The following is a 15974-nucleotide window of genomic DNA, read 5'->3' on the forward strand; positions in this document are numbered from 1 at the left end:
AACAGTACGAAGCTTTCACTTGTTTGATCAAACTGGTCCTCACATAGTGCTGACACTAGTGTCTAGCAGGAAGGTAGATGAAACAAGTAAGAAACATACTGTAAACGTGAGTATCAAAATGTATTTTGTTTTAAATTTGTATTGATAAGCATTATAATTGGGAGATGATTAATTTATTAAAGCATTTGATAGTTTTAGTTTGTAAATAACGTTGAGTTAGCAAACAAGTAAAGAATGGATGAAACATTGCAAATTCAAGTTAGAGAATTCCTCAGCTGGGTCCTCTGGTTTTGCTCTGTTGGTATTTTTTTGTGGTAAACATGTACAGCAATAAAAGTGTTCCTAAGAATATACTCAGATGTCATAGAATATTCTAAGTCTTCCAGTTATTTAATGAGATTCAGATTCCAGTTCTTCAGTTCCCTTATATGATAAATTATTTTGTAGGTAGGCATCTTTTTGGTGTTTTTGTAAAGGTCAGGTTTGTGTGAAGATAAATCCATATACCGTATGTATAAACTGTTTCAACAGGTTCCTAATACCAGAAATTTTGGGAGGCTCCTTTGAAAACAACTTCTGTCAGAAGAATGGCATCGTCTTCCCTACAGATTTGTGCATTGCTGCTGGCTTTAGCAGGATTTACCATTTTACTTGTTACTACCATGTCCAACAGATGGAAAATTTCAGACTCTGCAACAGTGCTAGTTACTGCAGACTGGATTTCTGAAGGTCTTTGGATGGACTGTGCAGTGACTGCTTTTGGATCAATAGAGTGCAAAAAATTTCCCTACATGTTGAGTTCAGAGAGTAAGTGTGCGTGACATATGTATATAAAATCCTGGGATGTAGTTTTATTCCTTCTTTCTGGGCAGCACGTTAGCACAGTTGGACAGCATACACTGTGTTATCACAGAGGGTCTAGTATGGACAGAATTTTTCATGTACTACATGCAGACAGGTTAAAGGGCTCCAGTGAAACCCATATGCTTCATCTTACAATTCAGCTCAGTAACTGCTGTGGCTTTTATTGCCATCTCTGTTGTGTTGACATAGAGATACGGGTGATATACAACAAATCTAAGATTTTTTTAATATATATATTGTTTTGGAAGAAATAGCATCCTTTTACTCAGCCTAATTCTTAACTACAAGCAGATCATAGGTCAATAAGCACTGGTGCTTGTTTGTGCTTTGGTATGAGGCAGGACTGCTTGGATATTCCAGAACTTGTTTGATACTTTGTGCTAAATCTGTGTATTTGTTCTGGAATTTCTCAGAGGTGGCCAGCTTAAATTAAAATACATCTGCACAACTGATGCTTTTGTGTTTTCTGAGGTAGACTGTGCTAGAAGAGTAGTTAATCTACAAATAGAAAGAGAAGAACTGTCTTTGTAGAGACTGGAAGTTATTGGTTTGGATTGTTTTGGATTTGAAAAAACCCTTTCTGTAAACACCATTTTTATGGCAAAGGACTAGGAAGGACTAACATTGAAGTTCTTTCCTCAGAAAACTGTGCAGAAGCAGTGACAGTATAGCCTTTGAAAACTGGTATTTTGTTAAGCTTTCTGTCTTCAACAGAACTTGTGTTTATTCTTTTACAACTTCCAGTATTGTACAGTCACTTTATGAATTATATAATGGAATCATTTCTTCAAGCCTTTCATGCTTTATAGATCCCTGATTACTGCCATTGCTGTTTGCCTGGACTCTTTCCAGCTGATTTATTCTTGATAAGAAGCGTTCAAAACTCGCAAATACCATGCCTCGCAGACTATGAACGCTTGTTGTTGTGGACTCTGCCGGAGTCAGAGCTGCCTTACCATAAGGCAGTTCTCTAAAATGCAAGAGTTTAACTCTCAAGAGTTAACAGTCAAGATTTAGCATATTCGTGGTTCTTCCTCAGGGCCCTGGCTTTGGTGGCCTCATCTGCTTTCACAACGATGGTGCCATAAGCATCAGCATCCTGTAACAAGGCCAGAATTTGTAGCCTCAAAAGGCTAATCATGTACTTCCCAGGATTTTAGACATACTACTCGTGTCAGAGACAATGTCAGCTTTTCATACCGTTCTGGTACCCATTCTGCTTCTCTCTAAGACTTCCTCTACGTAGATACCAGATACCTAAATGTCATCTAGAAACTTACACATGATTTCTGGAAATCAGAGTGATGAGATGGTGCCCACAACCCTTCAGTTCTCATACGTGGTAGCAAGATGGCATGGATGCTTATGGTGGTGTGGCAGCTCTGCCTTGTTTCAGCCCTGTTATGGAGACAAGCAGAGTCAATATAGGACAGACTCCTTTTTTAAAAAAACACAGTTTCATTACACTCAACACGGAAAGATAATATTCCCCAGGAACAGAAGAGTTCCTGGGCGAACCAAAGCAGTTGCCTCCCAGGAATTCTCTTCCCTTCCTTCCTGTGGCCCCCGTAATTGGAAGAGAGGATGCCTGGCTGGCAGGGCTGGGTGGATCGTCTTCAGCTGTTCAAAGACCTGCATGTCTCCTAAAATCAGTGCAGGGTTCCTCGTGCTAGCTGACGGGCATGTCATGTGGCTGCCTGCAGAGTAGTTGCTATCTGTTGCAGGACTGTTTCTCTTCTTACAACGCTCAGTCAGCATTCCTGGGTCTTGGAACAAATCTACAGAACTGATCAAAAAGGTACAGCTCATGCTGATCAAACATTTAAGTTAATATTTTTCAGTATTTTTTTCCCAATTTTCTGATTTTTAAAAATACTATTTCTGCCTGTAAACCCTCTCTCAACCATATTACATGCAAATATGCTCTGTTTTTGAGAATATCAGAGGGGTTAGGAGCAATTGCTCTCCTTGGTCATATATTGCTGCAGTCATATATGTTCATATCTTGGCACACTTTATTTAAATCAGGATTTTGTAATGAATTTTCCAATGAATCCCATTTATTGCACTTGGTTTGCATTGTGGAATGGTCGTGGAGTGTGCAAATTGGTTTCCTCGTGAACGAAGCAGAGCAGGGAAATGTGCTCCAGAAGCACACTTCCAGGCTTCCAGCTGTTGATGGCGATTCAGTTCACCTGACTGGGTTAGAGCACGTTTGTAGGAGAATTCCCAGGTTGTGGGTGGTGTTGATGTGAAGCTATTAACACCAACTCTTCTACACTGCTGATGGTAGCGCCTTCTGCAAGGCAGCATTTTCTTTTATGCCCACTGCTTACCAAACCATAGTTTAAGAAATTTAGTGAAGAATAACCCTGTGTTCTTCAGCACCACCGGAGAGTGATTTCCTCAGTGGAATGATTAAAAATGCCTGGTGCCATCCAGGAAAACTCATATATTCCAGGTCTGCAGTTTAATATTTTCTGTTTATATGTGCTTTATGACTGCCTGTTGAAAGAGTTTTCTTAATTAGGAAGAGATATTTTTTTAAAGAAATGAAATTCTTACTATTTTTTTTTTATCCTTGGCAGAGTATAAAATCTGGGGACACTTAATTCAAGGTTCCAACTAAACTCAACCTTGAAAGTGCTGTCAGCAGAGGTGATTGCTGAGGTAACCAGGGTAGCACCTATGTATGGGTAAATTAAATTGAAACTCTTTGAAGGGCTTTAAATGGTATGCAGATACTCCATTACGCTGGTACAGTGTGTTCATTTTAGTATGCCATCTTTTTTCAAATTGCAGTGACTTAGCAGAAGGAGGGAATTCAGTAAAAGTCACTGGAGAATAATGATTCTTACCTAACACACCATCTAGGTTTTTTAAAGGACTGCAAGTGTAGAGCTGCACAGGATCACACTGGCTGTGCTGCCAAATCTGTCCTTATTTAAATCAGTGCCAGCGATTCTCTTGGCTACCAAAGGAGCAAAAATGTCATGGTGGCACTGTAGCATCCTTTTGCAGCTGAACCTGCCAACCTACAGCATCAGCTCTTTAAGTCGCCAGTGAATTTTGGAAAAGCAAAACAAAAAAACCCCAAACATATACCTGTTATGGGCAAGTTGTGCCTCTCTCAATGGCTAATCCTTCTGGTAGTCTTTGTGTAAATGCTGCAACTGTTACCATGTTGCATCATAGCAGAATTATTTTATGAAGAAACTCTGACTCCATTTCCTGGAGATAAGAGCAGGTTATCGCTGCAAAAGAGGGTTAACCCCATTTGGATACACAAGCAGTTTAAGGTATTAACATTAGTGGGTGATGTGAATTGAGTCTATGACTTTGTCTAGTCAAGAACAGAAGCAAGTAAACCAAGTCTAACATACTTCTACTTCGCCTAGAATAGGCGTTTTTAAAATACTAAGATATTCTGGCAAACAGACGCCATCAGCTGATATGTATTATTTTTCAGATAGCTGTTTTCCTTCATCATTTTATTCCTTTGAGATACATCTGTTACACTGTCTCATTCATTCCCTTATATTTCATTTCTGTGAAACATAGATTATTACAATTGTATTCCACTGTAACTGGGACTATTTTTAAGACTCAATGTGTTTAACTATAGATCAATAGACTGTAAAATATTAATGGAAACCAGTCATCCACAGACTTAACCTTCCTGAAAGAAGTTGGCAGTACAGTTGCTATGGATTACTTATGACCATAACTCAAAAAAATGCATTAGATTTTCTAGCAATAGAATAATGTTCCCATTCTCAAGCTTGTTAATACTTGAGTCATCAAGAAAATAACACAGTAAAACTTTTTGATTTGAGATCAATAACAAAATTACAAACAATTTTAACCTGTGTAAACCCTAGCTGACTTCAGAGGAGGGAGAGAAATAAAGTATTTGCCAATATTATCACTCTTAGAAGATATTTTGCAGAAATACTGGCTGGACTTTCTAGGCTGAGACTAAGAATAGGCTCATTTTGTCACTTCCCATTAGGAAAAGAATTAATATTGTCATTTAAAAAAAAAAGTTAATATCTTTATCATGAACTGCTCCCATTTCTTATTGTCATGCACTGTAAGCCTTATCTCTGGGGTTGAGCAAAGAGCAAAGGTAGCCTCATTTTGGAGTGAAACCCAGAGATAAAACAGCAAGGAGGCTTCTGAAAGGCTTCAGTTGATTGTAATCTAATTATAGGGATATTTAACTGTTACTAGTCACAAGCATGACTGCTGCATTGGAAATTGTTGGTTTTCTTTTGTGCTTGAGTGGGTGGGCACTTATTGGAGCTACTTTGCCGAATAATTACTGGAAAGTCTCCAGTATACATGGTAGTGTGATCACAACGTCTACATTATTTGAAAACCTGTGGAAGAGCTGTGCAGAAGACAGCACTGGAGTATCCAACTGCAGAGATTTTGACTCTATGCTTGCACTGCCTGGTACGTGACTTCACGCAGTCTTGTTTCTGTTGCTTAAAAATTTGTTGGAAAAAAAGTAGTAAGGCTTTTGTTTCAGTAGTCTAGTGGTACTGGAAAATAATTGGCCAAGAAGGACGTTGTGGGTTGTAGTAATAAAAATCTCTTCAGCAGCAGACTGTGTCAAGCACATTAGGAAAGGCTATAAAGTAAGGCAAATGAAGTTGTTTGATCAGACATTTATTTTAATAGGCATTTCAAATATGGTGTAATCTCTTTTCTAGCATCTTGTAGGAGGAATTAGTAGGATGACATTTTTGAACACATTTTATGACAGTTCCATGTTTATTTGGAATTCTTGTACAGGCCTTCTTTTGCAATACTTGCTAGCTAATGTACTGTAGCTGGAGTTTTTCACATAATAGTTAGGAAATACTATTTGTAACTAAGATGTGGTAGTGGGTTTTGGGTGTTGAGACTGAACACCATACATAAAGCAAGAAATACAAAGAGTATATGTTATACATTTCATAACATAATCATAACATACTATATTATAGGTTATACAATGAGTATACGTTATAAATTAATATACTTGGCAACTAATGTCTTCTTGGATGTTGTTCTAAATATCAGGAAATTTAGATCTGCTGGCTCCTGTACTCTGTCTCAGTTGTCAGCAGAACTGTGGATTGTCCTCAAATGCTCAACTAAGGCAATGTTCTTTGGATAGTGAGCATGTTTATAGACAGTAAAGCTAGTTTTAATTAGTCTTGAATAATTCCCAGAATTATTCCCAGAATAATTATCCCAGAATAAAAATGCCTTCCTACTTATTCAATCTATATTGGGAGGCAGCTAAACTAAATAGGTAGGAGGATACTCCTAATCCGAAGAATATGTAATATAGGATTAGTGGGAATTCACTTTCTCTCTCAGTCTGAAATAAACTGCTGTTGGTGACCCCCTCTGACCCTAGTGCAGCAATTCTCTGAAGCTGCCTATGCCCAGTATTTAGGGAATAATCTGTTCTTTTCATCTTTCAGTGTTATCTAACAATTGGTTTTAAAATGCATGTGTGTATTAAGAGGAACATAACCCTATTTAAACTTCTTAGACTCAGTGATAGCAGGATCATGTCCATCGGACATTATCCTCTGCAGAGTGCTTATGTGAGTGTGCATTTGGTTCATGTCTAAACCACTGCAAGGGCTGGTTCATAACACTGCTGCTGACTCTGGGCAGCATCTTGTCATTGATGTATTTACACGGAGTGTTGCTCTGAGAGTGCCACAGAGCTCCCGTGTGTGCACATGTGGGCAACGGGGCCACATCAGGTCAACATCTTGGACCTGCTGAGAAAAAAGTGGGTTTTAAAGAAATGGGGCTGGGGGTGGGGGGTGCAGAAAAGAGAATCGTGAGTAGATGTGCTTAAGCAAAAGAGAAACAAATGCAAGCAACAGCAAGGCTAATTGAAAACTGCAGGTAACAACATGGAGACAGGAAGGAAAAAAATGAGGCCAGACAGAAAGCAAATGAATACGTCAGGCTCTGGAAGTGAATTTCCGAAGATTAAATTTCATCAGTTGAAGACATCAGTTGGGCTGTTGAGAAGATGGCAGTATGTTTGAGAGGTGTAGGCAGGGGGAAAGGGAAGGTAAAAGCAGCTTGCAGAATTGTAGAGAAAAAAGGGATTTAGAAAGGAGAACTGGAAAAGAAACAATTTAGAAGACACTGAATTGTAGAAAAAGCCAAGAGGGCAAGGGCAGTTAGGGAAACAAGGAAAGAGGAAGAAAGTGGGGTTGGTAGCAAAGAGGGCTGAGCAAACAGTGGGACCTCCAAGAAATCTCTGTAGCACTTGCAGATATGAGCCAAAGCAGACTAAAAACAATCGTGGCCAGTTTAGGTGTGTTTCAAATTGCTGTTTAGAAGCTTAACTGAAACTGCTGCAGCAGAAGATGCCAGGGATCGGTGGTAGGGGAAAAAACAGGAGTGTTTGTTACCTCTCATCAGAAGGACAGTGAAGATTTTCCATGAAGGTTTTTCCTTATTGGCAGCTGAACTGTGTGGTGTACCTCTGGTTTTTGTTTTGTGCATGGGAAATATCAGATGTGGTTCTCTGAAAGAGATTTAAAGCTTTTGAATTCAGCAAGCCATTAGTCCAAATCACAAATGTTTGAAGTGAGGATCTTTTTAAAAGCAATACTGCATAAGATTCACTGGCTACTATGTATAGCTAGCAGTAGCCATCTAGTCACAGCTAGATTAAACATTTGGTATAAAAACATTATTTACCTGCTAAATGTTTTTTAAACTATCTTCCCCTCCCCATCCCCCCCCCCCCCCCCCCCACTTGTCAATGTTCCAAAGGTTTTTCTTCCAATGACACAATTTTGGAATAATTTCTTACAATTAGTATTAATTGCTAAAAATGAACTGACTTTGTATCTTGTTCAATAAAATCATTTTTAAGTTGAAAACAACAAAAAAATGAGATTTCTGGACTGTGAAGTAATCTTCTCAGTTAAGGTTGCTGAGGTTATCATATTGCGGGACAAAGAGGGTATGGTATGAAATCTTTTCTGTTAAAATAATACAGCCATTGGCTTGCAAGCAGTTAGCCCGAGGGTACGCTTGTGTGGCTGGGAAGGACATGGGGAGTCCCATCTCATACTGCAGGAGTCCCAGAGACCTGAAATGTAAGTCGTTGGGTCCCTGCTATGGGTAATTCCTGCTGCCATGGTGTAAGATCCCCAACTAGAAAGCAGCAGTGGACTTGAGTGCTTGTCCTAACAGCATCTTTTGCAGGGAAATGCCTTGACTGTTAGTGGTACTTGGAAGGGTCTTTTCACTTTTATTAGTCAGATTTTTTTCCCCTGAAAATTTTAAAATCAGTGCTTGACAATACATTAATTCCTCAAGTGTTATCCTTAAATTCTGTGTATTTCTCTCACGACTGCTTATTACTGTCTTTGATAACTCCTAAGCTTGCAGGACCAGTAATCTTAAGCCACATAAAGCTATACACCCCGCTGAGTCCGAGTGTGAGTCTATCACTTTGCCTCCTGTTTCTGTGCCTGATTTTTGTTGTCTGGAGTGTTATGGGCTCACTGCACTACAGAGCCAGAGAGTAGGTTAACATGGAGGACACAGAGGTGACCAAGGAGCAAGAGCTTGAGCGTTAACATCAACATTGCAACTATCCAGATGTCGACCAGTTCAGACCCTTTTGTTGTGTGGTTAGAATCATTTAAGTTGGAAAAGACCTTTAAGATCATCAAGTGCAACAAAGTTAGCAGCCAAGACCTGCTGGATTGATGACACTTGGCACGTTTATCTCATAATAAAGGTGCCAAAGTGCCATTCGACCCGTAACCTGCCAAAGCCAGGGTGTCATTTTAAAGGAGCCTGAAGTCCCTGTCTGACCTTCCTCCTTAGGCTGGTTAAGAATCTAGTCCTGGTGTTTGTGCAGTTGCTACCTCCATGTGAAGACCAGGAGCTAAAGTGATGCAGAACTGTCAGCACACCAAATTCTGCAAGGTGCCCTCAGCAGCTGTAACCTCTCCACGGGAGTGTGTCCTCGGGAGGAGTGCTGCAGCTTCCCGATCCGCTCGTCTCCTCTTCGTTACCCTGACTCGGAGTTTAAAGTGCACTGCTAACTCGAGCACTTTCTTTCCCATCTCTTGCTGGAAGTAGCAAAGCTGCCACGTTTTTCCAGTGCCTCTGTAGTGCCAGAGCCCCACACATCTTGGCTAGGCGTGGGTTCAGAGGTGTCCTCTGCGCTCAGCTGTTCAGGTGTAAGGAAGGCACCAGGACTTGGGAGTAGGAGGCTTATTTCTGCTCCTGTAAATGACCATCTATGCCGCTACACGTTTTCCACAGGACTCAACACATGTATACTGTGAAGGGCTTGCTATAATTTTTCAGGATTTACTAAAGGCCCAAGAGGATTTACTGAGCTTATAAAGTGTAAGTGTGGTTCAGCTCTGAAATCTGATTGACTTGAAGGCTAAACACTCCAGGGTTTGGAACCTTCTTTGAACCAAATAATGAACAAGATTCACTCATTACTCCTATTAATTTCATCACTCTCTCTAATCACTTCTATTTTTTCAGCACAAGATTAATTTAATTTCTGTATAGAACCTGATTTGTTTTTCTCTTTTTCTGTCTTAGCTCATATTCAGGCATGCCGTGCCTTGATGATTACTTCCATCCTTTTGGGATTCATAGCTACAGTACTCTCGCTGCTTGGTTTGAAGTGCACAAACGTTGGGTTGAGCGATGAAGATGGAAAAATGAAGTTTGCTGTCACGGGAGGATTTCTCTTTATTTTAGGAGGTAATATCGAGGCTGAAATGAGAATGCTATCAATACTTTGTATTGCTTTCACAGCTAGACTAAATGAAATGAACACTTGCTCTTGGTTTGAAGCTGTTATAGCCATTAAAGGAATCACTCATCTGTGTGCTTTTTAACTTTTCCTGGTAGGTCTCTGCTCCATGGTGGCTATTTCTTGGTATGCTGCGATGGTTACCGCTCAGTTTTTTGACCCATTGTATGCTGGAACCAAGTAAGTTGATAGATCTGTCATACCAAAGTCCCATCGTGTTTACAGGCAGCTGCACCAAGAGATGTTGGTGGGGAGGGAGGAGAGTTCTCCAAGGTTTAGTGACTGTGTGTGGAATATAAACCCCCCAGCTGAGGGGTTTCTGTACTGTGTTTACATTTTCTTGTGAGACTCATTAAAGTGCACATCTCAATTCTATGAAGAAGAAAAGGTTAGTCTTATATTTTCTTTGGCATTTAGACCAAAAGAGGTAAAGAATTCTAGTTATGGCTAGAATACAATGCCATAGATGTACAAGCAAATGAAAAAAACATACAGAAACCAGCGTCAGTTGTGTACTAGTGACCTGCAGATAGCTGAGAAACGTCATTGAAGCATGCTGATTGTCTTAAAGAAGTAAAAACATATTTTTCACTACATATTAACAGCTCAACACTTGTTTGCCTTCTTACGAATTAAAATGAGGCGCAGCTGGTGGGACTTTCAGCCCATACAGTTGTGCACAAACAAGTTCCGAGGCATAAATGCCCTTATTCTTGTCCAATATAAACCCAACAGTCTTCAAAACCAAATGCCTGCTTACAGCACCTTATCTAGGTGCCATACTTAGCAATGAGGAACAAGGGTAGAGGTGACCGGGCCTCTCCTTCAGCGAGGGGGAAAAAGGGACAGGGAAATGTCATATATTGTCTGTGGAACATGAGAGAGCTGGTTTGGGGGAACAGGAACATTTCTAATTTGCCAGTACCTCTACTGAATGTATACTTTTTAGATCAGTAAACTACAAATCTTTAGTTGCTAGGATCATGTTTGAAGTGTTTTGTAAGCTTCCTCCTGAGAATCAATTCAGGGAAGTCAGAGGTGAAGTGCTTTGTTATCAATCAAAGTACTTTAGGCAATTGCTTTGGATGTTTGTCAGTTTTCCTTGTGTTTTCAAAGAAGCACTTACAAAGAAATTGCACTTGTGAATACTTTTTGTTGTTTTATATCCTCTTGAGAGAATTATGCGAAGGGTAATAAATACGTTAGAGGACTGAAACAACTGTTGATAAGGAATTTCAGTTAGTGGGATAGTTGGCGAGTTTTATAGTTACCTGGTACAGCTCTGGGGCTTCAACATCAATGCATGTTAATCAGTTACCAGATTGTTTGCATTCAGTAGCTAAAGAAATCTTTTTTTTTTTAATATCTAAACTTCATGTTTAAGGCTATCAATACACTAAGCAGTTCTTAGTGAATTAACTTTGATCATTGGTAAAGCCAGACATGCTCTTGAGGAAGTTTGTGCTCCTTGAACTCAGTGAGACATGTTTAAATTCAATTGCAGGTCAGTATTGATCCTCACTCTTAAGAGAGTGACAGATCTATTTTTTCAGCTTGCATTTTTTTGGCCTGACTTAAGCAAATTAGTAAAGTTGACCTCCTGTAATTCTTAGAGGAACTTCTCATACAGCTGTGAAGGCAACCAAAGTTCTGCAGAGCCCTCCCATATACTTTCCTTTGGTATGACATCTACAGCATTCCTGTCTACAGGTGACTGGTGAGCAGAGATGTTTGCACACACTGGACAACACTCGCTGATTGTTCCTTAGTATTCCTCCAGCAACTTGCACTCCTGTTTTTTTGAGATAATGATTATCTCCTTGTTCCATGTTTGGGAATTGCCTAGAACAGCGGAGACCTTGTGGCTCCAGTGTGCGATGAGAACATGAAAAGCAGTGACCCTGTGTGAATCTTCCTGTTAGCAATTAATTCTGGACTAAGAAACTTTGACACTTGAATAACAATTTTGTGTTTGCAAGTGGAAAAAAACGCCACATACATGGTTTCAGTATACCTTCTACGCAGTCCATGACACTTATTTTGCCGTTACGTTAGGCATCTCAGACCACAGAGGTCCAGCTGTATTGTGGATATAGTATTTGAATATAAAAACTTGCTTGCCTTTTTTTGTGAAACTCCTGCCAGACTTTCCCAGGCTCAGTTGTGTCTAGTCTTTGGGTCAAATTCATTGTCAGTGGATTTCTTGGACTGGACTTGGGGGTTTCCTGAAAGATTTTGTACAGTGTTGTGGTTTAACCCCAGCCAGCAACCCAGCACCACGCAGCCACTTGCTCACTCCCCCTCACCCAGAGGGATGGGGAGGAGAATCGGAAAGGAATGTAAAACTCAAGGGTTGAGATAAGAACAATTTAACAGGGAAAGCAAAAGCCGCACACACAAGCAAAGCAAAACAAGGAATTCGTTCCCCACTGCCCATGGGCAGGCAGGTGTTCGGCCATCCCCCGGGCAGCGGGGCTCCAGCACGTGTAACAGGTACTCGGGAGGACAAACGCCATAATGCCAAATGTCCCCCCCTTCCTTCTTCTTCCCCCAGCTTATATACGCAGCATGTCATCATATGGCATGGAATATCCCTTTGGGCAGTTTGGGTCACCTGTCCTGGCCGTGTCCCCTCCCAATTTCCCGTCCCCCTCCAGCCCTCTCGCTGGCAGGGCCCAAGGAACCAAAAAGTCCTTGACTTAGTATAAACATTACCCAGTAAAAACTAAAACCATCAGTGTGCTGTCAGCATTGTTCTCACACCAAATCCAAGACACAGCACTGCACCAGCTACTAAGAAGAAAATTAACTCTGTCCAGCTGAAACCAGGACATACAGTAAAATGGGGAACTATTCTTTTCTTTTCCAGCCTGGGATTATTCATAAATGTATTCCAGACATATAACCACAGAGAGTGCTGAATATTCTTTAGGACACAGAAGTTTGAAAACTAGCCCTATACAAATAGCTACTTGTAGGTGATCTTGCATTGTGTCTATAGAAAGCTGATTTCTATGGTTTCTATGTTTAGCCTTTTTTTATGACATAGACAGTAAGGTCTGACTCATTCAGTTTCACAAAATGACTTCAGTGGCACAACTGATACAATGGCAAAATAAGTGTCGTGGCCTGCACAAAAAATATATTATTATCATTTATTATCAGCAATTTATTAAATATATGCAAGTATTTATTGTTACTTATCTTTATGTTGCTTAGTACTGCCTGTACTGCTGCTAATTTGGCAAAGCACTTAAATATACATCTAAGAGTTTTACTGAACAGACACAAAGACACATCTGTTCTCTTATCTGTTTAAGTACCTCTCAGTTAGCTGATTTCTCTGCAGGCTAGAATTTGTTTTTGCATGATTTGTGCACCTTACGACTCAGTTGAAAATAATGGCTTTGTGATCCTGTTATATGCTGTTTCCATAAAATGTTTCCTGTTTCAGGTATGAATTAGGAGATGCTCTGTACTTAGGCTGGGCTGGATCTGTTCTTTATATGCTTGGTGGGATCTTACTGACTTGTTCTTGCAAAGGGAAGAAAAAACAGGATTACAGGTAACCTTGGATTTGTCATTTGAAATAGTAGCTGTCAAATAGGTACCATTTTCTACCTGTATGCTGTGCTCTTTCTCTCCCCACTTGCCTGGTATAAGCCTGTAGCCATATAAAGTACAAAGAGGAAATTGTACCTATTAATTCAGTGCTTTGGCATTTCACAGACTTGTGATGGCAGGGGATGCCGTACCAAATACTTGTACCTCCTAGACAGTGTAGTTGTTGATACTTTGCCATCAGTGGTCACCTATAACTAGTGTTTGGTAATCCTGGGTACTGCTGATGGTTCTAAGATAGACATGATGAAAATGAACATTGAAAAAGCAAACTTATTGGCAAAGAAAAAGTATATAAAAAAAGATAGTGTCTTATATTATATTCAAGTGTCTCTGCAATACTCACTACTATGGAAATACTCAAGCGCCATTGAATTTGCAGAAAGCGTAATGGCATTTCCTTCCCAATGCATATCCAATTGATCATTAGCCGCATAGGCTTTTTTCCTTGTTTCTTATGGAAATGTCTTGTTGCGCAGCAAATCAGAAAAGTTGAGATTTCTGGCCTCAGTATTTAACCGTGCCTGGATTTTTTTTTTTTTCAATTTTAAATTATTCACACATACAGAAGGTCCCTTTCTGAAGGAGAGGGATGAAATTGTCAGAAATAACAGAGGTCCATATATACCCAGAAGAACCCAAATGACTTGGAGCTGTACTGGCTAAGCCTGAAAGAATGATAACGTGGAAGGAAGAAGCATGCTTGCTGCTGCTGTATTTAATCTTAAGAAAGTTATGTCAAAAAACATAATAGGTGAGAGTGTTCCTCTGGTACTCCATTGCCTAATCTGAAGCCATTAACTTTTATGGTAATATTTCATCAGCCACGTTGGACTTTAGATCTTGCTCACCATACTTTGATACAAAGTACCAAATATCCTGAAAATCAGGTAAAACTGATGTATGAAATAGAAGCGCAACATGAAAAATGACAGCTGAAGGGGTTGGCTGAAGACACTTCTGTTTTCCTTTCGCACCATCTTGATCTCTGTCTTAAAAACTGCAGCTTGCACAAAGGCATTAAGGTCTAGATTCTTTTCTGCTTTAGGGACTTGACTAAATCGCCATGAGGAAGAGCACATGTGAGTTAGGGATCCCGTCTGTTTCTGGTTACAAGAGAGATGGCTGTGCTGCCTGTCCAAGAGCTCACCTCTTTCCCCTTAGCTATAAGGCTGATGAGACTGATGGGCCTCTAATTTCTGCACCTTTGTGAAGCTATTGGTGGGATGGCTAGGGACTTAAATGAGTAACTTCCTAAGTATCTGAAGCAGTGGACAGGTGTGTAGTACTTATTATTTTTTATCTTTTTTTTTCTTCTTAATTTACAGTCGCAACAAATACACATATACAGCAGGCCAGGCACCTCATCAGCAGCGCATTTACACCAGCAACTCTGAGACAGTCATAAGCAACAAGGAGTATGTCTAAACTTGCTTGCACGTCGCTTGTAATGTTAGCAGGTTGTGAACTCGAATAAAGAAGTGAACTACTTCCAGGGTTCCAGTTCCAAGTTGCAATCTTTCATCTTAATTTGGAGCAGTACAAGGAGGAGTATAGTTTTCAGTGTAAATAAGAATGGTTTTCCAGGAATGGTTTTCAACAAAAAATGCTGTGATGTGAAATCCTGAGGCATGAAGGTTTGCTGCGCGTTGAGAAGTCTGGTAAAATTTAACCACAGAGTGCGGTGTATCCTGGCAATCAAAAGCAACTGTTTTATTTCAGCTGACTCAGAAATGCGGAACTGTTATGCTGTAGCTGACTGCAAGTTAATATGCCTCACCGATAGAAATGTATTGTGTTTGCATTACTGTTCAGCTTCCTACTTTTATGTAGCAGCTTTTGCTTCTGGCAGGAAATAAACTTTATTCCACAGACTAACTGAAACAGATTTTTGGATGAGTGGTATCCTGGCCATTAATAAGGATATACTCTATATACTATGGGGTTGAAGTCTCATGTTTTACTGAAATTCATATTATCTATGATAGTTGAGCTTTATAAAAGCTACAAAAAATTTCCTTACAACCACTCACCTCCAAATCTGCAGATGTGCAACAAATTTCCTGTTGGCTGTAATGCAGATAGCAAAGACAAATGGTACAGAATGAACCAAACACAGCTGGGAGTGGAGAAAGCATCTGGTCCAAAAATGCCTTGTGATAACTAAGAAGAGGATAGCCCATTTTTTTAATTTTTATTTCTATGTTTTCAGCTTTTAAAATAATTCTGTTTTAACTTTGAACAATCTTTGACTTTGGGAACTTCTACTGCATCTGAATTGTCTAATCCATGTAATTCCCCAGTGGCTTTATCCTCGTCATTGTTTCATCATTAGAAATTCTGCCTTAAACCACACCACTGGCAGGAGCATATGTTTGCCTTGTTTAAGCACTTAGATGACGATGAGGTAACTCTGCTTCGTATTGATGTTTTGAGCAACGTGGACTGGAATTTAACACTGCAGGTTCACAGGTTTCGTAACTTGTCCCTTTTAAATTACAAATGTATTAATACAGTTCAACAAAATACCTTCTCTCTGCTTTTAATGTCTTGTGATAAACATCACTGTAGCCTGATTTAGAAGTTTCATGCAGCTTCCTTGATATCCCAATAGATAATTTCACAGGGCAACCTGCAAACAGTCTTTACAGAAATGATTTCG

General features: G+C 39.8%; 1 protein-coding gene across 2 annotated transcripts; it reads left to right on the plus strand.

The window, feature by feature from the left end:
* On the plus strand, positions 1–15190 carry LOC102058904 (claudin-15-like). 2 transcript variants are annotated; one of them, XM_005441669.3, is made up of 6 exons: positions 1–106; positions 532–807; positions 9475–9639; positions 9790–9871; positions 13146–13256; positions 14641–15190. In XM_005441669.3, the coding sequence occupies exons 2-6, from the start codon at positions 588–590 to the stop codon at positions 14738–14740; spliced, it is 678 nt and encodes a 225-aa protein (XP_005441726.2). In that variant the 5' UTR covers positions 1–106; positions 532–587; the 3' UTR covers positions 14741–15190. The 2 variants fall into 2 exon arrangements, with proteins under 2 accessions (XP_005441726.2, XP_027664616.1); XM_027808815.2 differs by lacking the exons at positions 1–106; positions 532–807 and adding an exon at positions 5037–5322.
* The last annotated feature ends 784 nt before the right edge of the window (positions 15191–15974 follow it).

The sequence above is a fragment of the Falco cherrug genome, chromosome 11 (assembly GCF_023634085.1).
Source record: "Falco cherrug isolate bFalChe1 chromosome 11, bFalChe1.pri, whole genome shotgun sequence".
NCBI classification, from domain to species: Eukaryota; Metazoa; Chordata; class Aves; order Falconiformes; family Falconidae; genus Falco; species Falco cherrug.

Coding starts and splice junctions, on each gene's coding strand:
- LOC102058904 (XM_005441669.3), top strand. CDS start 588: ATGGCATCGTCTTCCCTACAGATTTGTGCATTGCTGCTGGCTTTAGCA. Junction 808..9,474: donor CTACATGTTGAGTTCAGAGA/GTAAGTGTGCGT, acceptor TTTCTGTCTTAG/CTCATATTCAGGCATGCCGT. Junction 13,257..14,640: donor AAGAAAAAACAGGATTACAG/GTAACCTTGGAT, acceptor CTTAATTTACAG/TCGCAACAAATACACATATA.